The 27,945-nt window shown below is 39.9% G+C and overlaps 1 protein-coding gene across 17 annotated transcripts in view; it reads right to left on the reverse strand.

Annotated features, from left to right (window-relative positions):
* Nucleotides 1–27,945, reverse strand: part of Mllt4 (myeloid/lymphoid or mixed-lineage leukemia; translocated to, 4) — a 103,937-nt gene that overhangs the window by 23,200 nt on the left and 52,792 nt on the right. For 11 of the 17 annotated variants that reach the window (XM_013517345.1, XM_013517334.1, XM_013517335.1 and 8 more), the window contains 12 exons: nucleotides 27,738–27,943; nucleotides 25,773–25,793; nucleotides 24,895–25,040; nucleotides 24,403–24,497; nucleotides 23,726–23,991; nucleotides 22,109–22,252; nucleotides 20,391–20,589; nucleotides 16,612–16,715; nucleotides 15,127–15,213; nucleotides 1,535–1,600; nucleotides 1,297–1,370; nucleotides 685–803 (listed from right to left, as the gene is read on the reverse strand). In XM_013517345.1, coding sequence (XP_013372799.1) covers nucleotides 685–803; nucleotides 1,297–1,370; nucleotides 1,535–1,600; nucleotides 15,127–15,213; nucleotides 16,612–16,715; nucleotides 20,391–20,589; nucleotides 22,109–22,252; nucleotides 23,726–23,991; nucleotides 24,403–24,497; nucleotides 24,895–25,040; nucleotides 25,773–25,793; nucleotides 27,738–27,943 — 1,527 coding nt within the window. The remainder of the gene's footprint in view (nucleotides 1–684; nucleotides 804–1,296; nucleotides 1,371–1,534; nucleotides 1,601–15,126; nucleotides 15,214–16,611; nucleotides 16,716–20,390; nucleotides 20,590–22,108; nucleotides 22,253–23,725; nucleotides 23,992–24,402; nucleotides 24,498–24,894; nucleotides 25,041–25,772; nucleotides 25,794–27,737; nucleotides 27,944–27,945) is intronic. The other 6 variants (XM_013517349.1, XM_013517343.1, XM_013517346.1 and 3 more) reach the window with 1 other exon arrangement.

Below are 27,945 nucleotides of genomic sequence, written 5' to 3' on the forward strand. Positions count from 1 at the left end.
GTCATTATAAAAATAAAAGAATATGAGTCATAACAGTTTTCTCCTGTGGTTTTAAAAATCTTTGAAGTGCCCTAAATTTATATTTAGTTTATTCTGATTTTTTTGATATAGTACAAAAAACAATTCCCACAAATAATCAGGTTAAATAACTGAGTTAAATTACTTCAATAACCGAGTTTTAAATTTAAAGTAAATTAAATATACTCAAATAGTCCTGCCTCATTTCAGCACATGCAGGACTAAAATACTACTCACATACAAATGCAAGTATATTCTTTCAGTAGAGAGAAGGTGTCCTAAAGGGTTTATAGGTCCAGCACTTACTCTGTACCAACCTATGGAACCTCACCAGTAGCCAACCAGCCACACTGGTGGGGGTGGTGGGGTGTCACAGGGGTCTTGGGGACAAGGAGGGGAAATCTGCTGCATTACAGTGTGGGCTCCAAGGTCAGATGGCACCATCCAAATCCTGGCTCCCAGATGCCCGGTATCCCTAGGCATCTTGTTTTAAGTGGTCTCATTCTCAATTTCTTTATTTTTAGAACCAGTAGTAACACCTGCATTTATACCACAGGGTTTTTAGTGACTATGCAAGGGGTCATGACTGTTGAACTTGCAGCACCCTGTATGAGGCCAGTTAGACTTGGCCACCTTGGCAGAAGTGAGCACATCTTGGGTCCTTACCCCTCTGCATCATGGGGGATGGCTGGTTGAGGAGGGTGGCCAGGCCGTGATAGATAGCGCCTTGCTTTGCTACTTCGAGGGTGACCACAGAACTCGTTCTTGTCATGAGTTCTGCTGCCCTAGGAAGAGAACACCACAAGTGTGAGAAAAACAAAACCATGTTCAGGGTCCTATAGGAGGCTATGATCAGAACAACTGAGAATCATAATCCCCAGCCTCATCTGCCATTCTGGGCAATGGATGACTTTCGTCATCCATTTTGTGTAGTGTGCAGATTACCTTCTGCCCATTTCCTTCTTCTGAAAATTAACCACAAGAGCATGCAAACACACCCCCTTATCTTACTAATAGATATTAAAAAACTGCAAGAAGTACTAGGAGTATATATATATATTCTTTTAGTTTAAAAGAAACTACTCTATACTAAAATATAATATTGTAACAAATGAAATACCATGTACACTGAGTTTTACCCCTAAAAAGATAAAAAAAAATAATAATAAAAGCACAGAGGTTTTGTAGCATTCATTTTCCATCTCCCAATTTCAAAACTCAATGGAAAACATCATCCAGATATTTTAACACTATACTTTCAAAGTCAGTCCGTCATACCTTTCCTGAGAGAGTCCAACCAGACTTCGTCCATCCACACTGAGAAGCTGATCACCAGCAGCTAGTCGTCCATCCTGAGCCCATCCACAAGGTGTGTGCACGCATTAGGGTAAGAAGAAAAGGTGGTTAAGTATAGGCTTCTTCTAATAAAAATTGCACAGTACTGCATAGCTTGGGGCCTCAGTGAGACATCACACATTACTTGTTAAATATATGATACTTTAAATGTGATACTGACCACATCTGCAGCACCTCCTTTCACAACAGACTTGACGTAGATTCCTAGTTTATCCTGACCGGCACCCTACACAAAAACAAGGTAAAAACACCATACTGAGAAGAGATAGTCAAAGAAGACACCATGCAGGAAAGGGAAGCTAAAACAAAATCACCTCACATGTGCAGAGGTAACTGTGACAAAGCCCTGGATCTCATTTTTATATGAAAACTGAAAGGATAAAAAACATATCAAAGCAATTAACAGTCTATTTTGTAAAAAGTTAAAAAAAAAAAAAAAAAAAAAGAAATGCCTCTATTTTATGGTCCTAAAATTAGGAGAAAAAACACTGAAAAATCAGCTGTTTATTTGTAACTCAGCTGATTAGAAGACTGTAATAGATTTGGAATCCTGAAGTTATTTTCAGAATAGCTGGAATGGCCACAAGTGAAGTAAATTAAAAACTACTTGGATGATACATATAAAAATGTGTAAAAACTGCAATCTACTACAGTATTTTTACATTTCATTATGTACCCTTATACCCTTGTTCTTTTACTATAGTTTAAAATTTAAAACAAGGACAGAAATTCTTGTGGTAAGTAGTAAGATGGACTTACATGGTAGGGGAAAATTAGGCAGAAAATATTCTTTTCCAATTCATATATTTAACTCTTAAGTAAATATTAAAGTAATGTACACAGAATTGTTCTATCATGAAAGAATAATATGAGATTTAAGTGCCATATAATTACAAATATTCTAGTTAGCCTTCATAACTATAACTAAAAAAAAAAAAAATCAACATTGGATAATTTATTGTAACTATCAAAAAAAGTGCTCATACTCATGCAATCTTACTTAGGTGTTACAATATCCCACAATTGAGTATATATATTTTTAGGTCACAACAAAGAAAAATCCACAGTCATTCTAATAGTTATGAAGTTCTGGGTCATACAAGAAAAAAAATAGGTGTTGTAGAGAGAGATGAAGACAATAATTTCAACAAATGAGTTAATTAAAATAATTTTTTTACAGTATCTTGGAACTATGTAGTTTTCACTTGAAAATTACTAGTTAGCAATTCAATTCACAGATGTCAGTGCTTTTTCTGTTTGGTGGAAGTGAGGTGGGGATGTCATGCAGGCGGCATGCCAGTTTTGTGAATAAAACCAGTTTTGTGAATAAAACCAGTTTTGTGCATAAAACCATCTCCTGCATACCTTATTTTGAAGACTATGAAATTTCTTAATTAAAAAAACAACTCAGTTTTGGGAGGTAGTATGCTTAACATGGCTACATTATCTAGGAAATAAACTTGTAGAGTTCTATACAAGGTAAAATAAAGTATTTTCTCTTTCTCACAGCCTGGATCTTTTAACCAATGTTTTCCAGTCTGTTCACTGTATGCTCTTCCTGTACACATCTACACTCCCTCTGTGCCCACTACCAACCACTACCCCTGAGCTGCACCACCTTGAAGCCACTCAGCACTACTAACATTACATGACAGCCATAAAACTATCACTCAGATACTTGGCAAAGTCTGTACTTTTCAAGTAAATAAAATATGCATTAGGCATTCAATAAATGGTAACTTTTAAAAGAATACTGAGAATGTCTTTCATCTGAGTTCACTCATGTCAATACTAGCTTTCTTGAAGACCTAAAACGTACCTAAACACAGCCCTCTACAACCGCCGTATGTCAAAATCAGAGCTGTCACATTTCAAAATATTCCACAATCTATGAATAACTCTGCAATTTCACAACTCAGTTGCTCCAATGAGCATATAATTCATAGCCACTGTGTCCCTATGCTGCCCTAAGCCATGTTCTGTGGATGATGCAGCACAGCCTTGTCCCTGTGGAGTGGGTACCCCAGAGCAGAGCTGAGCTCGCAGCCAATAGAGCCCTGAAAAGCCCTGCACTTCTTCTCCGGCAGCCCTGCAAATCTATTCCCTTCCATTTAGTACCCTCAGCCTGATGTTTTTTTTTAAGTTCCCAAATCAAGAGTCATGTGTTGTTCTGCTTCTCACCGAACTACTGACAGGAAAGCAGGACTTAATGAGTGAAAGTCATAGTGGCACTGCTGGTGTGAGTGGGCACTTGCCCTTGTTTTCACAAGGTGCTGTCTTTTGGTTAAGGCGATGCTGACCTTGTAATTTAAAAAATGGAAAGCATCCTCTTAATAAGATAACCAATTATTATCATCTCTGGTAAGTAAAATGTTTAGCAGAAATACTAGTAATACAACATTTTCAGTAATACTGATATAAACAAGAAAACACCAAATATATATTTTAAAACAATAAATTAAGTCCCCTCCCCCTACTTGTGGTATGTTTTAGAAGATTACCATTAATGAAGAACAAAATAATTTTCAATTATGTATTTCAGCAAAATGTAAGAACACTTTTCAAAATTACAAAATGAGTTGGTCTAAAATATGGAGTGTAGTCCTGCCCTGCCCCTCCCAGACACTCATTTCTGGCACTTCCTGTGGGGGCTGTTGTAGGAAGGAACACTCAAATCCACTACTACCAGGAGTGGATGACGAGAAGAGATAGTACCTAAGAAGTGGTAAGAGTTGTTTTCTTGCACATCAGGAATTTATCCTATTTCTAGGTTATAATCACATCTTTTTAACTCTTAAGTAAACTGAATTTATATCTGCTTGTCACAAAGATATTTTCATTTGAGTAAATAAGCATTCATGACTAATTACTAGATACCTATATTCAAGTGTCTAGGTTGATTATAAATACCAATTTTGACTAAAGTCAGTGAAATATGTTTTTTGATTAAACAGTTTTACAGAGAGAAAGAGACAAGAAGACAAATATGAGATACCAGGAAAGGATCTAGAGTATTTTAAGAGGTATCCAAATGTTGGTTAGCATTTGGGTCCTCCAAATGTATCCCAAATCCATCTTACTTACCTGTTGAGTATTCTCTGTAAGGCAGAAAGCCCTTCCCGAACTTCTGTGAGCATGCTACCATCCATCAGTACCACAACTCCCTGTACATACGTGCCCTTCTCTCTAGAGGGCTCTATCCAGGCCCTTCCTCCCTTCCCCCACTGCTAATGTGAATTCTAGACACATTTCACCTGCAGCTCACTGTCATACAAAGGCAGTACAAATTGTAAATACAATGGCTATAAGAAATTATACGTCTACTGGTACTGTAATTATTTTAGAAAAAATGACAGGTGAGTACCTGGAGATGAAAGAACATTTATGGAATTTCTAGCCATACACATCAAATCTATACAGGTTGTTTCTTTAAACCTTAATCACTACAAGCTTTGCTTAACCATAAGGTGGCCACTTTATCAATCTGGCCATGGCAATCTTGAACTGACCAGGTGGACAGCAGAGTAAAGGCGCTCTGTCTCACCCCTAGCTGCCAGACATGCAGGTAGGTACCAGTAGGGGGACAGGTACCTAGGAAAATGTTTACCTGCTGATCTATAAAAGTCCTCAACATTATGGAGCTCTTTCACTACCTGCCCACTTTGGCAGGAAAAAAAAAAAAGCTAGCCTAGGATATAAAATTAATTTTAGAGGCATTATATCACTTAATTTATGTTCTCATTTCTAAACAATGCACAAGACAATCTAGCCTGGTAAGACTGAATTCAAAATCATTAACCACCTACTAGCTCCTATGTTACAAACATACACACAAAACTAAAACTCATTTCATGGCTGCTCCATTCCTTTCCCAGTTAAGAATGGAAAATAAGGCCTATAAGGTATATGTTGCATGTACATACTGATCACTAAATGTTGGACATATAAACTGAGCAAGAACTGATCAAACCCATCCACAGGAGCAGGCTGTGGGTGAAAGGGTGTGAGATGGCCTGCAACCATGTAGTCTGATAGAGCAGCCACTAGGCCATATGTGTACAAAGCACTAGAAATGTGGCTAGTCAAGATGAAATGTCTAGGTGTAAATCACCCAGATTTCAAACACACATTAGAGAAAGAGGGTATAAAACATCTTAGTAATTATTATATTTGCTACATGTTAAAGTAGCATTTGAGTATAGCAGGTGAAATACAGAATTAGTTGAAGTTTTAAAATGTAGCTAAAAAAAACTTTTAAATTACCTATGTGGCTCACATTACATTTCTACTGAACAGCACTGCTCGAAACAGAAGCATGTATAATATGTACTTTATTGGTAACCATAAGTACTAATAATAAATGTATGCAGATAACTGGGCCCAAACAAGATCTTACCATAATACCATATATATGCTAACACTACACAGGAAAAACAACAAAAGCTATTAAAACTAAGAACAAGTAAGTGACAAATACATAAGTCTAAACAAGTTTAAGAATTACTTGTCTAAAGGGACCTAACATGGTAATGGAAAATGTACTATATTGCATTTCGGTCTACTTACTAGTTGCAAAATTAAAAGCATACTTATAATCATTCAGGATTACTTATTCCTCATGTAACAAATCAGCTCTTGGAAACCGGCTACACATACCATTAAATATAGTTTTGGAAAAAACTTCAATACCAGAAATAAAATTTTCACTATCCTAATGCACATGTCCCCCTGAAGGCACCGAGAGCAATGTCCTAGCGCAGCACAGCAACCACATGGCTGTGCTCCGCCTTGTGCACCAGCATGACTCGGTACATGTACAAGGAGGCAGTGCCCAGCAAGGGCCAGAGACATGGACGATCTCAAAAATGTACCTCTTGCTCGGCAGAGGAGTAGGAGTATCATGAGGAATGAGAGAAGGCAGGGCAGAGTGAGATGAGGTAGAACAAAACTACACTTCAACTTCATCTATAGAAAATTATATGAAAGCATGAGAAAACAACTATAAAAGACAGAAACAGAAATAATTCTGCCAGTATACCTTATAATCCCTTAGACCTGAGACACACACACACCTCTGAGCTGCCCAGGCACTGGATGAGGGAAAGGTTGCTCCTCACGTCTTGGTATCTCTCTCTCTCCCTCCACAAGTCAGTAAAGGCACAGGTGTCTCCAACATGCACAGGCAGGCACAGGCACAATGAGCCTGTGCTCCGGACAGTCCCACAGCAAACTGAGTATGTGGGAGTATGTATGAGTAACAGTATAAAAACATTCAACACAGTCCAAAAGGAAAAAAAAACTAGGAGGAACAGGAAGAAAACAGCCTGCCAAGCAGCAGGGACCCAGGCCTATTGTTCTCAGGTACAGAGGCCCTGGACTGGAGCTAGAAACAGTGGGTGGGCTGGAGACTGTAAGTGCCAGGAACAGCTGAAACTCACCAGTAGGCAGGCACTGCTCTGTCCCCAGTGCTTTTTCTCATGTTTTCCATCTTTATCTCCAGACAAACTACAAAATCCAAAGTAGGTTTTCAAAATATTCTGAGGATGTCTCTTTTGGTAGGAATTATACCTTCATTTTTAAATAATCAGCTCTAAAATTTATTTTTTACATAAACTCTACCCATGGTAACTCTGAAAGTAAATAAACTACCCTAACAGACATGGCCTTGTAAACAAAGTAAGCTTGATTTCCAGGAGATAAACTCTATCCCAGTTCCGTTCTTTGTTTACCCTTTGTACTACATACAAAACAAAATTAAAAATCCACAACGTCACTTCCCTCTCCATGAAAGGACAGAAATGAGCTAAATACGAGATTCTGAAACTGGGTCTCACAGATATGCCACAGGAGGATCATGGCCCCACTAAACCACCGGCAACATTTGGGAGGAGGGTGTGGATTATATCAGGAGGAAGCATGTACCGCTCTTCCTACACTCTCAAAGTTGTGGGAGACCCCACAAGAGAATTCCACTTTCAGAAGAAGCTCACCAAGGTTGTGCTTGCCCCAGGAATGTAAAAGACAGAACAAGCCAGCTAGTCTCCACTTCACCCAGTATCATCATTACCCAAGTGTGCCACAACGCAGAAAGATGGTTCTTATAACATTAACAATTTATGTTCTTACTGTATTATTCTAATGTTGTAATAAGGGATGGGGATATAGCACAGTGGCACAAGCACCTGCCTGGCAAGCATGAGGTCCTGAGTTTGATTCCCAGTACCCACACAGATACAAAGTAATACTGTAATAGAAGTCAGTATTTTAGTTAGTCCAAGAAATAAGCCTTTATGTCATAATCATAAAATGAAAGATTTATTCTTTTACAAAATTTACAGTTTTGCTTTTGGCATAAAAATATTTTAAAACACTGTTTCCAAATTCATAAGCAAACCCACAAGGGATACTGTATCATTTCATAAAACTTAGAGAGCTTTCTGGTATTGTCATGGAAGATACTTTGCAATCACACTGGATGCTTTACAACTGATTTAAAAAGAAACCCAGAGCATCCTTCAGTCCTTTGAAGAGGTCTTTCCCACGCAGTGTAACGCCATTAAAGAACACAAGAGGGAAGGTCTCAAATCCTTCAAAGGACTAAATTATAGTTTATGTAAGGAACTTGCTCTTCAGTGAGAAGATAGCATATTAATAAACACTGTCTTTATTCTCATTTTTAAGACATGGGAACCTTGTGTTTTAAGATTTAAAAACGTAAAATATCAGTATTTCACCTAAAGTACAAACTATATGAACTTTAATTCACTAACCAGTCATTTTTAGATAAAATAGTAAAATATCCTAAGTACTTTTAAAATTGTCATTTTTATGATCACTTAAAAAAAAAAAACAGGCTTTAGAGAAAGCCTACAGCAAAACCATCTAATATAGCCAAAGAAGCTCTCGGCAAGTTATGCAGCAAGTTATTTAAAGCATTTTTCACCATACTGTAATCAGCGGCTTACTCTAACAGTTTTCTTGAATATAAGGCACAGAAGGGGTTTATGTTTTTATGAACCTTAAGAATCTGTAGAATAAAGAGAGCAACAACCATCTGGGTATGTGATTACAAGTTACTTTACATAATCCTTCACGAACAAATTAATGATTAGCAAGTTTAAACATGCTATGGTGGAAGGAGAAGCAGTCTTTAAAGATCATAGTTTGCACAAGCACATCAACGACACCACCCTAAAGAAACTCACCACTGATTCTGTCCTTCCAACAACAGAGAACCACATTTTCATCTATAGGATTACAGCATCAGAGTCTTGAGCTGAAAAAAATAACCGTCTACTTCTGAGTTTTCAACAGCAACCAACACTGCTGCCTTTTCAAACTGGGATCACCACAACAGCTGGATGCTGTGACACTACCGCATTTACCAATACGGGCTAAGACCTATGCAATACTCAGCCTCTTACGCAACCAGCCCGCTCTGATTCCCACTCACTCCATACTTTACTGAACTTTAAAAGGAGCTAGAAAAATAGAGGGAATTGTTTGTATTTTAAAAATCCAAATTAAACAGGAAGCATCATGTTCCTTGTCCCACAGATGAATAAAAATGTAGCATGCTGAACTACCCAAAAGCAGTGTCTCAAAAAAGTATGCTCAACTGCTTCCAAATCATTTGGATTTTATAAAACTTAACCACCATGTGGAAGACAAGGCAAAAGAACTTAACATTAAACATAGTTCAGGGTTATGGCAATTGAGACATCCACCAATTAAAAGGGAAAAAGGCCTGTGCAGAGCACAAATCCAGTTGGAGCAAGCAGTAGAAGCACTGAAACATGAAAGCATTTAAGGTCAAAAAGCTCTTCTACAATAAAAAATACAGAGCTGGACAGTGAGGAGACCCACATGAGTACAGAAGGTAGATGCTACTGTTGACCACGACCCAGGATCAAGCAGGAGTGCTCTGCAGGGCTTGGTACTCCAGCCAGGAGCTAACTACCACCAGGACCACTGTCATAAAGCAAGGAAATGGGCCTCTAGCTCTCACGCACACTGCCCTGCCCTGAACATAAAATATAGACCCTGAAGCCTGGAAAGTCAACTGAAGGCTCTAACCTACACAGACCCACACATCTGTCAACTACACCTGGTCACAATGTGCATACCCAAGATGACACTGGGCCTGCCTTTGAAGTGCCACAGACTCACAACTAACCTGGAGGAAAAGGGGTTGCAGGACGTAACTGAGTACACAGACAACTGCTATTCATGTTTTGCTTCAAGACAAGTTTCATTTCTGAAAATGGCAAGCTGTCTAGTTAACAGATGATTTTCCATGTGGACTCCAAAATTTTTTCTCTCCCTCCATTGGCTAGCAGGTTCTCATGTTCTCAGGCTCCCCAAACCTCAAGTGTTCAAAGCCAAGCTTTCACTCCCTGCCCCGCTTCCAGTCCCTAGCCCTCTGTAGGTTCCCTGCTTCAGCAAATGACATATTCGAGACGGAACTAGAATCTATCTCGCTATTTCCCTCTTTCAGCCGTTTCACCCACTCACTAATTTATCTGAACAGTGTCATCCAACAAGAATATATCAGCGCTCACTAAGACCCAGAAACTGCTAGCCCTTCAACAGGGGACAAGAGGAAACACCTGCCCTCACAGGGCCGCCTTCTGCTGCCTGGACTGCTAGACCTCTCAAGAGGGAAAGGAGTGTCAAAGGTCTCTATACCATGGCCCAAAGTAGTTAAGAATCAACTTTTACAAAGCACTCTGGGCCTATTATGTCTTCATTTAAACATTTCCAGAGACCCCTGTTTTATCTGCAATAAAACCCACAGCTCTGTTGAGACCCAGCTTCACAAGACTGCACCTGAAGGGGCAGTCAGCAACTCATACCTGTTCCTGCAGTTTCCTGGCACACAACTACACTCAGGTTTTCAGGAGCAGTCCCAGGCAGCTGCTCAGTATGACAGCACAACCATTCAGTGTGGCAGAGCCATGAGGGGCCTGTGACTTGGCCCTGGCTGAGGAAAGCTGGCCCACACTGCAGGACTCTGCTCAGCCTGGCCTCACAGTTTCCCCTACCCCTGAAGTGACATGGCCCTACTTCTGAAACTTCCCACCTGCCCTGCACTCTGGCAACCCTTACTGATCCTCCGAGTTTCTGTTTAAAAGCCATCTCTTCAGCTTCCTTCCCACAGCTCTCTCCATCACAGCCCAGACCCTCTCAGCAGGCACTCCGTATAAATAGCAATCTGTCGTGCTACTCCTCAGCTGTCATCTTCTCCTTGTCCCTCAAGTGTCAAAGGGTATGTGAAAACCGCTGCCTGTGATTCGGATGGGGGTGGCAGGAGAAGAAACTTGTACCAGGTAAAACAATCACTTTCATGAGAGTAAAACTGATATGTATTTTCACTAAATTTATTTTACAAGGTGTAGCCATCTTAGGACTAACTCTGGACTCTCTTTTTCAGAACTCTTTACTATTACTTTTCTTCCAGTTTTAAATTCATGTTCACTATTCACACTGGAAAGCATCTGCAAAGATCAGAAAGGAGACCAAAGTAAATACCATACCCGTGTTGGGGAGAAACCAGCTGGTCCCCAAACAGATGGAAGGAGATGGTGAGAAACAGGCAAAGCTGAGCCCTAGGGCTCTCTGCTTACAGGGTGCCCTGCTCAGAGTGGCAGCCGTCCTAGCCGCCTCAAAGGGGCGGGTGGCAGGGAGCAGGTGTCAATCCAGGGGCAGGGCTCAGTGGGTCCAGAGAAGACAGCCTCATTTGGTTGGCAGGAACTCTTCTCATGGATGTGTGTCCTTCTAGCCTGTGTTGTCACTAAGCTCCACAAAGCCCTATGTCTGTAATCCTGTATCACAAGTCAACACACATGATATTCCCAAGTCTTCTAAACAAAATCTTTTAAAATATCTTTCTTAGTATAGGAAATAAAAAAAAAAAATAGAAATTTAAAAGTCATACTGTGAAGAACTACACTCTATTTTTCACAAATAGGTATTCAATATTCTGGAATAAGTATTATCTGAACAATTAGTCACTGTTTTCTTATTAAGTTTATTCCAGTATTACTAAAATTAACACAGAACTTAATCTGAAAACTGCGTGGTTTCCCAGTCAAACCTTGCAGGTCCCTCAGTCATGTTAGTCTCCTGCAAGTCAGTAATGAGGCTACACAGCTGTTGTCTCCTCCTATCACAAAAGAGAAAGCTTTCTGCAATGGTAAGGATTCATTTCATTTCTATCTGAACACTGTCATCCAACAAGAATATATCAGTACTCACCAAGAAGACCCAGAAACTGCTAGCCCTTCAACAGGGGATGAGAGGAAACACCTGCCCTCACAGGGCCACCTTCTGCTGCCCTGGCTGCAGAAGGACAAAACTGTGATCTGCCACAAATGTAGAAGGAAGCCTGGGTTTTCCTCCGAGGCTTCTTTGCATGTGGGAAAATGGCCAAAGGATATAGCGGCTCAGAAGCTTTTGCCTCACAGGAGAGGAGTGGCCAACAAAGGCCAGGATGGAGGACCAGGTGCAGAACGATGAACTGGACACGAGTGCAGCTGTGCTGGCAGCATGGGTAAGGCAGGACAGAGGCTATGTGCAGCAATTCAAGCAGTACAACACCCCCGGGCCTTGTGCGACCAGCCCTTTCAGCCACAGGTCTGCCCCTCTGCCCACTGCTGGTCCACAGATAGGCAGAGACTTCCTCAGGGCTCCTCACACTGCCAGGCCTCCTGTCTGCCCATCACCTGACTCTGGCTGACCCATCTTGGAGAAAACACAACATGGGGCGGTGTCCTTTTCTTTGGCCTCTCGCCTGCACAACTGAACAAAGACTCAACTGTGACTTTCAGCTTGGCTCGTTGTTCTAACTCTCCACCTAACACCTGACAGTCCAAGACAGAGGCGAACCTCTAGACAAACAAACCAGAGGAGTGCCAGGTGGAGCCTAAGCCCTAATCCTCCCATCCTGCTAAAGGAAAGGCTGGCTCTTCTATGCCGGGACAGCAGACCAAAGAGCAGAAACCCTGAAATACTGCATGGCACATAAATCAGACTTGAGTAGTTTTAGATTAGAAAACCAGTAGTTTTAAACTGAGAGACTTTTTAAACTGGAAGAGACAGAGACTTTGATATAGGTAACTCATCTCACAACCTTCCCATCTCCAGGAAGTGACAGTACCTGAAATAAGAGTATGCACGTAACAGGCAGCGGGACTAGAATCCAGGCCTCACAAAGGTTTGATGAACATTCTACTACTAAGCTCATGTCCAGCCTAGCAATCTTCCCAGTGTAGTATCTGAGTGTGGGAGAGTAATTTTTGATTCTAATTTTTTATTTCCCTGAAAATGGACCCTGACTCAGCTGGTAAGCAAAGGGGAAAAGTAATTCTATGGCTGCTTCTTCCTTTTTCACATCTCCAAATACTGTAGACCTAGTCTGGAAATGTGGCTCATAAGCATGACTGCATTAGGAATGAGAGGAACTCTGGATGGTGAGATAGGCTCAGAGGCTCCAGATCCACCTTCTGCATGTCACAGGTGACCTCTGTGACTCAGCTGCACCTGAAAGAATACTGCCTGCAGCCTGGCCCTCACAGCACCCTGTACACCAAGCCCAGAAAAGTTCCTGAGGCATCAGTGCAGCAAGTCCTCCTCTGTCGAAACCTTCCTTTCTCTGTAATGGTGACAATAGACTATAGGCACCTCACCTATGCACACCAAGTTTCAACAATGTCTATACATGACCCTCTCCCACCTATTTCCTGGCCTACCAGCCTGAGGCTGTCAAAGCGCACACGCACCACACCTGTGTATGCTTTGAGGCTTCCATCAACACTCACACCCAGAAGACACATTTCTCCTAGTTATGACATTCCCAAGCCTGGATGTGACCCCACTTCTCCCATGATCCTCATGCTGTGTTAGCAGCCAGTAGCGACCTATCTCACTTCTCTTAAGATCTCATACATGAAGATTCATGGTATTCATAGTGGATTTTGGTATGATTAAGATTATGGATAACATTCTCCTCATATCTAACTCAGTGACTATTATTTGATACAGTTGGGAGTTTATTATAGTAAATTAATTTTCAGGATTAAAGATAGATGGCAGCAAATCAAATACTCACTCTTTAAAATAAAAAGAAAAGTTGTTCCTACTTACTCACCTTTTTAGAGAAATAGTTTTTGCCTACCAAATGTCAAGGACTGTGTTAGGGAGTGAGTACACTAGCGAGAAAATGCTCCAGAGTCAGCTAATCATGAGAAAGAGCAAAACCCTAAAGGATCTAATTCCAGTTGTGCAAAGTGCTTGAAGGAAAAGCACAGTGGGACATGTCCTGATACAGGGGACAGTGACAACAGGCAAGTTGCAAGGGCAATCCTATGAAAGTAGGACATGTGAGCCTTATTTTGAAAAGCAGCTGCAAGAGCAAAGATTCCTAGAAGAGGGAACAGTACAGGGTGTGTTAGTACACTCATCAGCTTACTACTTCCAGTTAAGAGCCAGGACCGCAAGATGTGCTTCATTCCTTTGCATGTCTTTGGTACAGTACTGATCACATGGCCTGCTCCACACCCTGTATGAATGGGGTTGGAATGTCTCCACTGAAAGGTTTCAGTGCAGCCTTTGAAACAGCTTAGGTTCCTGGGCAGTAGGAATTGCAGGTTTTAAATTAAATGACTCTATCTAATCTGTTTTTTTGAAACAGGGTTTCACTATGCAGTTCAGGCTGGCCTTGAACTCACTTTGTAGCCCAGGTTGGCCTTGAATAATCAGCTATCCTGACTCAGCCTCCCAAAGTGCTGAGATTATAGGCCTGTGCCACCATGCCAGCTCTTTATTTCTAATTAATACTAAGATGTTAAAATCCTGGTATAGAGAAAATAAATTGCAACCAAAAATTTTTTACTGTCATTACTAATACTAATTTTAAAACACTTTTCAGAATACACTAACAGCATGCAATTTAGACAGCTTTGTTATCATACTGCTACACAGTATCTGAAAGCTTCACATATTCCCTAGAGATAGGAACAGAGGCAACAATTTTAGTGTTAACATTTTATTTTAAGCAAAATATTGGCATAGATGACTCTAGCATTAGTTAAAACATTACAAGCTAAGGAATCTGACTGGCTTGTTTCACTGAAAATACCTGGTCATAACTCCAAAATGCAGTTCAGTATAAGCAAGTAAGAGGCTCATGAGATCCTGTTACTCCTAGAGTTCCAATGTTAACTCCCTATACCTCAGAGTAAAGATCTGTGTGGCTTGGAACATCCTGCCACAGATAAGAGGTGAAAGGACTCCAATCCCAAAGTTCTAGGAGCATGACTGGCAGTCAACACTCCTAGAAACAATCTAGGGCCACCTCCTAAGCTCCAGTTGACACTATGGGAAGAACAACTGAGATAAGAACCAGAACCCTTCCTGTGTCATGAGGTTTCCTGGACTCTCAGATCACTAAAAGCTGAGAAAAAGCTGGAGACCTGTTGTCCATTCTCCTGTAGCAACACTTTTTCCCCCTGCAGTGCTGATCAAGTGATACCTGTGCTTTTAAACTGCTTGTTCCCCAGGTACCACTTCCCCTGACACCTTCTCAGAGTTCATCTTTCTATTAACCCAGAAAGACAGTGGCTTCACCATCTAGCACATTTCTTGCCCCAGAAGCAGTGCTCCCCATTCCCCCACTGCAGCAGCCTTGATGGCAGCCAACTCAGTGCCCAAGGAACAGAAAGCCCAGGAGTCACTCCGCACACGCTACCCTACCTTTGCTGCAACAATGCTAAGGCCCATTCCATTCTGCTTTTTCAGGGTCACAGTGATGATTTCAGGTTCTTTCCTCAGAGGCTGGGCCTAAAGAATGAGAACAATGGCTTACTTTGCAGCTGGAATGAGAGTGCTTCCACAGGATTAGAAGTCCAGTCAATCAAGTATACTATCAAAAGCAAAGGGGAAGCATTAAAAAGACCTACTAACTCAGGGACACTTCACATAGCTGGAAAGCTCAGTATGAATACTCTTGATTAGTCTGGAAGACAAATCTGGCCATAAAAGCTGGCTTTTTAAACATTAAGAACTTGAGTTACAAAACAATATTAAACCTTTACAGGCTAGAAAAGCCATCATTAATTCAAAAATCCAATTTTTACCTTATTACTTTTCAAAATAAATTACCAGAATCCTTTGTTTCCCAAGAAGAAATTTAACACATTCATGACAGGGCCTTAACTTATATGTCTTGCTGCTGGGTAACTTGAACCAGCTGGTGGTACATGCATGCCTGTCTCACTGGCCAGTTTTTAAAAATAATTTTATTAATAAAAAAGACCAATAAAAGTGATCAGATCCATTTGCAGCATCAGTGGTACAAGTTTCCCATTTGGAGAGTCATGCGTGTACCACTGGTGCTTCAGGCTAGCAGAACCATGTTACAATGATTTCATACTGTCTCTGGGGAAGCTAACAAAAAAGGGGAAAAAGTAGCAAAGCAAGCTGTAACACAAGTGATCCGACATCTATGTCTTTTGGAAAAATGCAACAGTTATTTAAATGACAAAAACATAGCAGCTACAGGACACACACAGCTGAGCTCAAAGTATTCTGCCAAGGAAAACCTCCCTGGCTGGGTAACCAATGGGAGGACTAAGTTACAGTCCCCAGAGGCAGGTCAGATGTAAAGAAAGAAACAGTATACGGAAGTTACATGTTACACTATGTCATACCTCATTCCAACAGTCAAAGAAAATTATAAAATAAAACCAACAATACATACACACTAAAGGGAACTTAACAAAATACATGAACATGAAGGCATAAGTAGTGGAAATTACATACATGGTGTTTTAATTTAGAAAAAAAATAACCAAAGCCTGTGACAGAATATTCTGGGAGAAAATAAAATTAGATGATATCAGAATTTTAAAAAAATCAAAGTCTGAAATCAGAATAAATTAGAAAAAGGAAAAATCAGTGATTGTTCTAGGAAGGTACTTCCTTTCCTTCAAAATCTAGCTATTACAAGTTGCTGCTGTTTATAGACAGAACTGTAGACAGTGCCCAGAAGGGAAGTATGTATCTGTGCAAATCACAGTGTAAGATGTTTGCATCAAACTGGTACTAAAAATGATTTTAAAAAATATTCACAAAAACATTCAGTGTAAGCAAAGAACAAGTTTGTATTAAATCCTCATGTCACCAGGAATATATTTTGAATATATGTCACAGCTCATCTAACAATCTCAGAATACTTGCCAGTTCTGTGTTCTCACGCATAAGGTGACTTTCATAATCTGCACCTTCAAAATATATCGTCCAGGTACCTGGTGAACGTGTGTGAGGAATTAATCTGCAAAATCCTAAGGAGGAAATAAGCAAATTATAAAATGGAAAAAGCACACCACTCAAGACACATCTTCACCAAGAGAAGCAAGACAAATTATTAAGTGCTTACTATCTAATGATATTTTTCTTATACATATTCACTCTAAAAATTGAATTACCACTTAAAATCACGTATTTGTTTTGATTCAATAGAACTTCAGCACCCAAGTGAAAAATAAAATCTGGTCTCTTCCTCCTATGTCCGAAAAGAATTTTTTTCTTACTTCTCTAAAAAATTATTGAACTGCTCTGTAATTACATCTTTCCAGAACTGTTTACCCCAATGGACTATGAAGGGCCCTCACGACACCCTGAATGTCTATTTAGCCATAAAAAGGCACGCTGAGGGAAATCAGAAAATGACACAGATAGAAATGTCTGCCTGCCTCATCTGACACTGTGTTAAGGAGCTTACATTCAAGACATTACTTAACTTGTACAATTCTGTGGTCAGACATGTCTCTTCTCACTACTCTTTGTCCAAATTTCTTGTGAGTTCACAAATAATTTATGCTCTTTACAATAAAGTTTAGTATCATTTTATGCTTTAAATAATATTTTTGTTATTTTAATTAGGAACAAATGACATTTTAATTCAAAACACATTACCCTTCATTTAATCAAACCTTATTTTGTATGTCTCAGTAACTTTCTAAGAAGTTACAGCACACAGACCCTGAGTGAACCTAAAGCTGCCTCCAAAGCTGCTCTCATCCTCTTGCAGAGGGCAGCCTATGCTGATGGGGAAATGTCTGTGCTGTGTGTGACACTGCCTCCACCTCACCTACACTACTAGAGAGGCCCCGTCAACCCTAGTATTTCATCAGTCGGGTATGTGGACAGCTACTTTTGGTTACTTATGGCAAGTTTGTGGTAGAGGAAAAAGGAGACAGCAAAAATATATTTAGTTAAAATAAGGATATAAAGTAATGTTTACTCTTTTTTTGAAACAAAATTCACTGTTTCAATCCAATTTCATTAAACTATAACTATAATTTGCTTTCCCTACATTTTAGGATACCATGAATTTATCAAGATTTTGAAATATCAACTATTAAAAATTATGTTCTTAATTTTTCAAATGTCAGGGTCCTTACAAGTTCTGGACCATGGTGCCAATGGAGACTTGATTTTATGAAAGCTTAAGGAATGCCTCTCAGCCCAGGTGCAAGTCCAAGCTGGTTCTATAGTCTTCTCTCACAGCACTTCATTGTATAAAGACACAAAAGGAACTGTGGAGTACATAGTAGTTCTTTAATCAGCTTACAAAGAACAGAGAGCGAAGAATTAAGAACACTGATGTCATAAAACACCCAACTCTTTATAAGTCTTTTAAAGGCATCTGTGCACTAGGCTGTGTGTATTATAATCATCTAACACATATGAAGTCATGTAGTGATGCCAAGATCATGATGAAATTACCACCTCTGTCCTAAAATTATTCATGCAAGACAACCTGAGGGGAAGTTATGAAGAAAACTTAATCAAGACCTCATTATTTCCACATTTGCAAGTTTTGCTCCATAGTACATATGACAAAAGTGGCACTTGGTGCACATTATAAATGATATACATTTGCAAAGTATTAGTAAAGTAAGTCTCCCTGCTTGCTTACTGAAAGGCCTTAAAGAGTTACTGAGCATTTAGCAACACAGATGTGGAGAGGGTGAGGAGGTCCAACCAAGCACACTCTGGAAGCACACCCTCAACTACGAGAAGGGAGAGCTCAGCCTACCTGCACACCAGCAGCCTGAGGACTACCTTCATGCTTAGTTCTGCAGGGAGAGACTCTGGAAGCTTGACCCCTTTCAAGTGCAGGCCAACAGTTCAACAACAGAGGTAAACAACACCGAGAACACCTCACAGGAAAAGCATGCCATGCATCAGGATTGGGACTAAAGTTTTCCAGATGAGTGGTGGGGGGGTCTGGTCAGAATTTAAGAAAACACTAATGGGGAGGGGGCAGCTCCATAGCAGCAGCTAAGAGCGGACATGGGTGCAGCAGAGATACAGAATCACAGCTCCTCACTGACAAACAGCACCTTCATTCTAGGTTGGGGAAGGGGTGGCAGCATGCTCAACAGTTTATTTCCATACTACAAGTCACAGAAAGAGTTCTTAGCAGGGCACAGAGCCATAAATAACCCTAATGAGCCGATGGCAGTAGAGGCACAAAGCAGTCGGGTGAGGGGACTGTCAGGAGATGGTGGCGGGGCTGAGTGGGGTAAATCTGGGAAGTAGAAGAGCTGGATGTGGTATCTGCAGTGCTGCTATGTGGGACACATAGAAAGGTACCTCTAAGCAGTCTATGGCAGCTGAGTACCTGCCACTGAAGAACCAGTGTTCACAGGCTGCTGGCAGTACACTCCAGCAAGGTCACACTGCAGTCTACCCCACCTTCCTTTCTACCTGGGTGCAGTCTCCTTTACTGGTATCTACTTCCCTTTCTTAATCCTTCATATCCTAAAGGGCATCACCTCTGCTGCTCCCACCCTTTTTTCTCTGAGGATGGTCCAGAAAGCTGAGCAACATGTTTCAAGAGAAGTCACCTCTCTAAGATGAATTTTTAAAAAACTGTCAAAAACCTTGAGATACTTTTGAAGATATAAAAATGTATTTATTGTGGTAAGTGAAATACTGACTGAAGATGAAAATCATACTCATTAAATTCAACTGCCTATGGACAGAACAACTTAACTTCACTCTTATTTAAACAGAACCCTACATTTTGAATCTATTCTTCTATTCAGTTGAGATAGCCCCGCAGTATAAAAAAATACCAAAGCAGAATTAAAATGTGGTCTAATTCAAGAGCTTATACATTAGGAATAATGGTGGTATTTTCAATCCAGATACACCAGGAAGACTATGCAGCAAAAGTCACAGTGGTAGATAAATGTCTGAGGTGCATGCTACCTTAGTTGCGCTGTTAGCCCTTCCATAAAAAAGGGCAGTGCATGAGAGCACGCCAGCCAGGCAGCTCAGCAATAGCAGCAGCAGCAGCAGCAGCACCAGCAGCACACTGGATACTCAGAGCTCCTGTCCCATGGGCAGCCCTTCCAATCCTCAGCAATCTCTTGGCCCATTTCAAAGATGAGAAATTGAGGCAAGAAGTAATCTGCTCATGCAGCTTATCTAGCAGGGCTGGTTGGAAACTCAGTCTATGCCATTTTCCATTGGTCTGCTGGCTTGCCACATGCACACAAAGGTCCCAGCTTGGTCTTAGGGGGTAATAAGATTTACTAGGCTCATGGAATGCCAGGAAAGAGGAGTAGCAGTTAAAAGCCGAGGTAGGGCCGGGGATAAAGCTCAGCGGCACAGTGCCCTGCTTGGCAAGGGTAAGGTCCTGAGTTTGATTCCTGGTACCAGAAAAGAAAAAAAAGCCTAAAAAAAGAGTCCAGGCAGAAGATTCCACCAGGACACCCAGTAGGCAAAGCAGGTACTTACCACAGGGCCCCAACACACCCAAAGGCTGTGTCTAGACCTGTCTGAACCTACGTAATAGGGAAATGCTTCTCAAGTCATGGGAACAGACTATCGAAAAGACACATGTGCACTCCCATTGAGTGGGCTGCTAGAGAGACAGCAATTGAAAGGCTGACTTCAACCTGGGCCACAGCTTAGATTCAGGTGTGGTCAAAAGCACTTACCTCTCTGGCACAGAGGGTCTAAAAACTCTTGTAAACCATTTGGAATGTTTCTGACGACATCACAGGAATAGCCATCTTCTGGCAAAAGGAAAGGCAGCTGCAGGTCAGGATCTTCCTCCAGCTGCACATCCCTCCCATCACTGCGGGCTAGCTCATCAGCTGTGTTTTCAGCAACAGCCACCACATTTTCTATAAGATCCTGTTGAAACATAAGCACTAAGTCATGAAGATGCGCTTGACTGGAGCATGTATTCAGCACTATTCAAACTATTCTACATCACTATAGCATACCTAAGACTTGCAAAGATGCAGACTTGCCTCCACTGTGGTGGAGGCAAACTGATCAAGACACTCAGAACACACATGCAAGGTGAACATGTTTTAAATATGAACCAAGACAGTAATTATTAATTCCCAATTACTTATAGCTTCACATAAAAACTGTTTAATCATGAGCAATGTGGAAATTTTTCCCTTTTCCAAAATAGTCATTTCTTTGTATAATTCTTTAACATTTTTATGGTTCAGTTATTAATCATTATATTTTTGTTTTAGTTGACAAAGGGAAAAATATAAAAAACTATGACAAAATATCTGCAGAATGTTTCTTCCACTTTGGAAACATATTAACAGGCAGAAGGTATTTCTGATTATGGGCTTATGGGTGATTTCTACTTGAAAACACATTACTGATATGTGCTACCTATATAGAAAAGTTCAAAATCCTAACTCAGTGAAATGAAGATACCAGCTCAACCCACACGTCCACCTCAGTCCATGAATGGAACACACTGGCCACCAGAAGCATCCCCCATTCCACACTACCACTCTTACTTTCCATGAAGAGAGCAGTATCTGGGATTCTAACACCACAGCCTATTCTATCTGATCTTAAAATTCATACAGACATACATACTTTGGATATGGCTTCTCTTGTGCTAATTATGTCATAATACTCATCAAACTATATAACTACAATCCATTCTTTTTGACTGTAGTTTAGTATTCCTTTATATGACTGACATGATTTATGGACCTACTGTACTGCTGACAAGATGACTTCCAGTTGAGGAAATCTGTGCCTGTCAGCTTATGTAGACCTCAGGACGTATGCCTGGCTCTTATGGTAGATACCTGCAGCATGTCTCACAGCACAAACGGCCAATGGCAGCAGATACTACGGAATCAGTTTCTCACCCTCCATTCCTGTCAGTGTGCAGGAGACACACTCAAACTCTAGGCTCTCTTCTGGCTAAGACTGGATTTTAACTATCAGATACCTCTGTACAACATTTGTGGCCATACAGTGGAGGCTCACGTGTTGCTGCTTTGGATGGTAAAGTGCAGACAGGGCAGTGCTGTAGGAAAAGCTTTGTGGCTGTGGCAGCAGCTTTGATCCTGTGGTACTTACAGGTGGCAGACACCTGAACTCAATAGTTCACGGACAACCTCCTAATCTCCTGCCCTCTGGTTCTTTCACTGATTTCTCGAAAAGCAACTACTTAGTTTAAATCATTTGCTAATTAAAATTGTTTGTGTAGTTTCTGTCCCTCTCACTGAACTCCATCTCAGATATTAACAGCAAAATGATCTCATGATTTTAAATAAGTTAACCTACTAAAACAAGTTGTTAAATAAGTTTTCCTTTTTTTAATAAATCAACATGTTCCTGTCCAAACACGCCTGCACTCTGTCGTAATATAGTAACATCCACTTACTGTTGGGATAAAAGGCTCATCAGGTGCACAGTGATAATTTTGCAATAAGGCTTGAAGTTGCAAAGAATTTAACTTGAAACAGGTGCTGTTTATATTTGGAATGTCTTCAGGTGCATACTTATCCATGGTAAGCAGAGTGGTTGCCTTTTAAAATAATAAACGATACAAAATATTTAAAAGTACAGTACTGCACAAATATCCTTTGGGCTAGGGTTGTAACTCAGTGGTACAGCACATGCTTAGCATGCACAATGCCAAAAAAGTCCTTTATATAATATGTTTAAAGCTAACAACTTGCTAATTGTATGTGGACATGAAGGATATTTATAAAGACACACACTTCCGGCCAGGGATACAGCTCAGTGGCACAGTGCCTGCCTGGCAAGCTCAAGGCCCTGAGTTCAATTCCCGGTGCACACACACTTCTATTAGTATTAACATTAAACTAAATATTGATCTACAAAAGCTTTTACATATCTTTTAATTTCACTACTTAATTAGATTAACTATTAATGTTCATAATGCATTTTAAAAATTCCCTTTGAAAGTTTACACACTTACATATCATGATAACCAATTACAGGAATATAATAACTTCTTTATAATGACATTTTCTAACTACCGATCCAGCCTATGTACCAAATCTCTTCAAAAGAAATAAAGAAATCAAAAACAGGGGATGGGGATTTAGCCTAGCAGCACAGCGCCTGCCTGGCAAGCACAACCTCGAGTTTGATCCCTGGTACCAAAAAAAAACCAAAAAAAAAAAAGCAATCAAGAACAAATTTTAAATAAATTAAAATAACAAAAAAAATTGTCCTAGGGTTTGAAGCTACAAATAACTCATTTCCTGAATTCAGAACATAATCTCCTAGTCTTGGTTATCTCAAAAATTCTCTCAGAACTGGTTAAGACATCAGGATATGATTTGGCTTGTATTCATTGTTCATCTTTAAACTGGTATTTACCTTTTAGTATGGAGCTTTCTGAAATATGCCTTACTGATCGCAATAAAAAAAAGGACCCTTTAAGGATATTTATACGCTACTGGTTACCTACCTATTAAGGTTGAACTGTGTCCTTCAAAATTCATATGTTGGAGGATTAACTGCCAGGACCTCAGAAAGTACCTCATTTAGATGTGGTCTTTACAGAGGTAGTCAGGTTGAGATGAGCTTAGTCAAGTATTGCGAGTATGCTTACACAAGGTGGACACTGGGATAGACATGACAAAGAGACTGACATGGAAAGATGAAGGCAGAGACCAGGATAATGTGTCTACAGGCCAAGAAATGCAGAAGTCTATCTGTGAGCTCCCAGAAGCTGGGGGTAGAGACTTGGAACAAATTTTCCTTCATGGTCCTCAGAAAGAACCAGCTCTTCCAACACCTTGATTTCAACGGCTGGCCTCCAGAACTGGGAGAATAAGCCACTGAGTTTGCAGTGCTATTATGGTGGCCCGGGTACTAACACATCATGCTTTCACTATCTGCACATGGGAAAATCCCTAAAAGAGGATCCTGAGGCTTTGTTGTATCAAAATTCATGTCCGTCATAAAATCTGATACATTCACCATAAAGTACATTACCAGTAGAGTACGAATCATGTACACAAACCTGTACGATTCTGCTCAGGTGACAATCAGCTGCCAGCTCTAGCCCTTGCTTCTCTGCCCAAGCTTCAATATGTCCCAACTGCTGGCGGATAATTGCTCCCCAGTAGTGGGAACACAGCCCCGAATCTGGGTCAGTCACCAATCTGTTGAACAGCCACATATTGATAAAGTGGAACAGCTGTGAGAAAAGCTGGATGGTCAAAGCAGCATTGACTCTGCAGCGCCGCAGCAAAGACATGGCTCCCGTGAGTGTGTGCAGCACATCATCTGTCAGGACACAGACGGAAAGACAGGGGCCACATATCATCCAAGAACCTTCTGTGTTATATCAAATTTGATAATGGAAATTATGGTAATAACTGCTATGCAATCACTTCAAAATGTCAATGTCTTTCAGACAGGAATCAGTGACATGGTCTTAAACTATAAAGAGTCATTAACTAGCCACATTTTCATAAGTTCATCCAAAAGACTTTTTTAAAAGTATGATATGTATGACATACCAAAACTGAGAACTGTTTATAAACAGATAGAAGGCAGCTAAAAATTACTATTTTTAAGACTACCAAATCCAACAAGACTTATTTCTTTAAAAAATACATACCTTATATATATTAAACATTAAGATGAAGTTAAATATGAAGGAAAAGAAGGGAGGGGAACAAAGAATATCCTAACCTATTTTCGGTCTTTGCAGACTGTTCTCTTCAGGGTCATCCAGAAAGGCTGGCATATAATTATTAAGCTCTGATTGAAGACAATGAACCAAGTATCTGAAAAAAATGTAAACAATTTTAACAATTTCGGCACAACACATTGCTATTATAGACATGTTATCATGTCAAACAATCTGTATTCTTTAGAAATATTTCTTATTTGTAAAAAAGTTGTCATCTCAGGATCTTTAAAACATAGCTCACTGAATTCAATACTCTTAAAACACATTTTACTTATGGTTCTTGGTATATCTTCAGTTAAGGTAAGTAAAAGTTTAGGGCTGGGGATATAGTTCAGCGGCACAAGCGCCTGCCTGGCAAGTGCAAGGTCCTGAGTTTGATTCCTGGTACCAAAAATACATAAATAAATACTTAATTAGTTTTGAAAACTATCCAAGAAAATGTATGATTTAACTCTACAGAACAGTGTCATCTTTAAACATGTGTTCCTTACTTAAACGCCATCTGAACTAAATGAGCTAAGACATCTTGGGCATCTAAAGTGATCCGACTTAGGTCTCGATCTTGCTTGATGAAGTTGAGAAGTTCAGATGCATTTGCCATCCAGAAGGCCAGGGCCCCTGCAATATTCTTTTGTTTCTGTGGACAGAACACATTTCCATAAGCAACAAAAGATGAATTAAAATAATAAAAACAAACAGGAATGCTCCTGAAAAGCTGCCAAAGATAAACCAGTACATTCCCATCTTCACCCAGGTATTTACCACAGATACCAGATACTTGCAAAGGAATTTGAGCAAGCACAGCGCAGTGGGAAGCAACAACCACTGCAGCTGCTTTGGAGGTTTTACAGACAGGTGGATCTAATTTGCTCCAATTAATGGAATGAGTGGGAAAATGGAGAGTTCAAATAATACCGAATTGCAGATTATGCATTATCTGGTAATCTGTGCAGTATACACACATGTATTCATGGTTACCCACAGCCACCCTGATACTTGTAGTCACTGGCTAGGACACCATGCAACTCAGTATCAAATACTGATCTATTGTGTCCTCTCCCGACCACATGTGCAGGCCAGGCAACCTCAGATGAGATCCAAAGAATAGGAACCAAGGATAAATAATAAAGAGAAGAAACAGAACTTTTGTCATTTCATATCCACACTGAAGTGCATTAAGCAGAAATTATGAAATGCTGATAAAAGTTGCACAGTCAAAAAGGATTTTAGTACTGCATGTTTCAGTTGCTGAATGAGTGTTATGAACTGTTCAGTCCAGTTGTTGTAGTACCGTATTTGACATGAAAGCAGCATGAGAAACTCAGCTAAGCCAACACAGCTAGGATCAGCTCCCAGCAGTATGTCCTACCTGATCAACCTGGTCTACTTCCTGGAGAAAAACAGACGAGGGGAAATCAAGCAGAACGAGAGAAAGAAACTTGTAAACAATCATGATAGTTTAAAAAAAATCAAAACACTAATATGAAGGTACGACATGAAGGTACAACACTTAGTTATGCTATTCCTATATTATATTTTCATTTACTGGTTCTGAAGCAGCTTTGGAAGTACATGACATAAAGGTTTATTTTTACGCTCTTAACATTGGCACAAGTGAATTTTATAGAATTTATAAAGATGTCACAATAAAACACACATGAACATACTGATCTTAAAGTATATGCAAAGGAAGGACTTCTAAATGTCTTTTTAATGATACCAAGTGCTTACTACTTAAAGGTACGCAAGGTAGGAGTCCATTCCCCTGAGTTAATTAGAATGAGAAAGAAGACCAGTAAAAACCTCAAAATAAAAGCTGAAAATTTACAAATATATAAGGAACTCACACCTAAAGAGAATAACTTAGTTTTTTGAAACTAGAATTTAAATTATTTGCTGCCACAGTTTTTTGAGACTTCTCTAGTTACATAAAAACCCTAAATTTCAAGTTTAAAGGACTTGTCCTAGTGGTGGTGACTGCCCTGATCAGCAGACACCAGCAAGGAAAGTCTCAAGGCAGTGTGGTGGTGGGAATTTCCCAGTCTGAAGATGGGCTTACAAGTGCAAATGTGATGGGAGACAGACAATGGCTGTGGAGTGACAACTGAAAGGAAATTCATGCTTGTTCATAAAACAATGATACCAGACTAACAAAAAGGTATTCAAATAAAATGCCTTGGGGCTGGGGATCTAGCTCAGCGGCACAGCGCCTGACTGGCAAGCAAGAGGTCGTGAGTTCGATTCCCGGTACCAGAAAAAAAAACATCAAATAAAATGCCTTTCCTTTTCTTACTTTGAGTAAAGCAGTCATAACCCCACCAAACTCTTATAATGTGACTCACTCAAATGTGAAAATAAGCATGTTTTGAAAATGTTGACTTTTTAAACAATTGTGAGGGAATTAAAAAAAAACTTTAGCTTCCCTCAAATGATCCTGGAAGGTGAAACACAACCAAGCCATTTAATCGTATTATAACATTACTAGAGTTTTATAGATGAGTAAGAGCACTCGCAAAAGTACTAGGAAAACTTTAAAACACTTGTAAATTTAGTTTTAAGGACGTTAAAGACTTATCTTCATATACAAAAAACTGCTATGTCAACTTTATCAAATGTAGATCAACAGAGTACTTAAAGGAATGAAATCACTCCACCAAAACAATACTATTTCCCCAAATTTTCAAAATAGGCTTAGAAAAGATTTATTCCTAAGTGAGAAATTCATCATGATGTCCATCATTCCTATAGACAGACAGACAGATACTGTCAAGAGAAAAACAATTACTACTGACATCACAGTGGGCTCATTAGAAAGGAGCAAGTGTTTTCTACAACTATGAAAAAATTCTAAGAGAGTGGTTTATCAGGAACTGAGTGAAGGGAAGATGAGTTTTACTTCAGAGCAATGAAAATGTTTTTGGAGGTAGTGGTTGTGCAACATTGTGAATGCACTGAACCCTGTTCACATCAAAAATCCAGAATGTTACATGAATTTAACTTCAATAAGTTATTATGTAAATTCTAAGAAAATTCACAACAGTCTCAACACTTTCTCAAAACTACTACTATATTTTCTTCTCATGATCATTATGCCAGCAAATATAGTTTATTTTTACTTACTCTAAAGTTTATAACAAAGAAAAAGATTAACTTCCAACTTCACAGCTATATATTTTTAAAAAATTCTTTATATATACAACTTTTTACTTTAGGGGAAAAAAAAAATCTTAAAACAGTCAAACATGTAACCAGGTCAGCTGTGCTGCAGCATCCCCTTCACCGCTCTAAACTAATGATAAACATAGGCCTGATGGGATTCTAGGCTGGAGCTTACCTGAATGACCCCTTCCATCATGCTCACCATCTTGTTGACAACAGCAATGACCTTGTGTGTGCGCTCTGTAGGACTGAGGTCAGGTCTGTGCTGGCTGGACAATACATACCGACATGCCATGTATAACACATATGTAGGGGACAACTTAAAATGAACTGTAGAGCTATTTGTGTAATTGATAATGGCAGATAAAAATGAATCTTCAGCT

This window comes from Chinchilla lanigera, unplaced genomic scaffold (assembly GCF_000276665.1).
Source record: "Chinchilla lanigera isolate Chin_1 unplaced genomic scaffold, ChiLan1.0 scaffold00038, whole genome shotgun sequence".
In the NCBI taxonomy this organism is placed as follows: domain Eukaryota; kingdom Metazoa; phylum Chordata; class Mammalia; order Rodentia; family Chinchillidae; genus Chinchilla; species Chinchilla lanigera.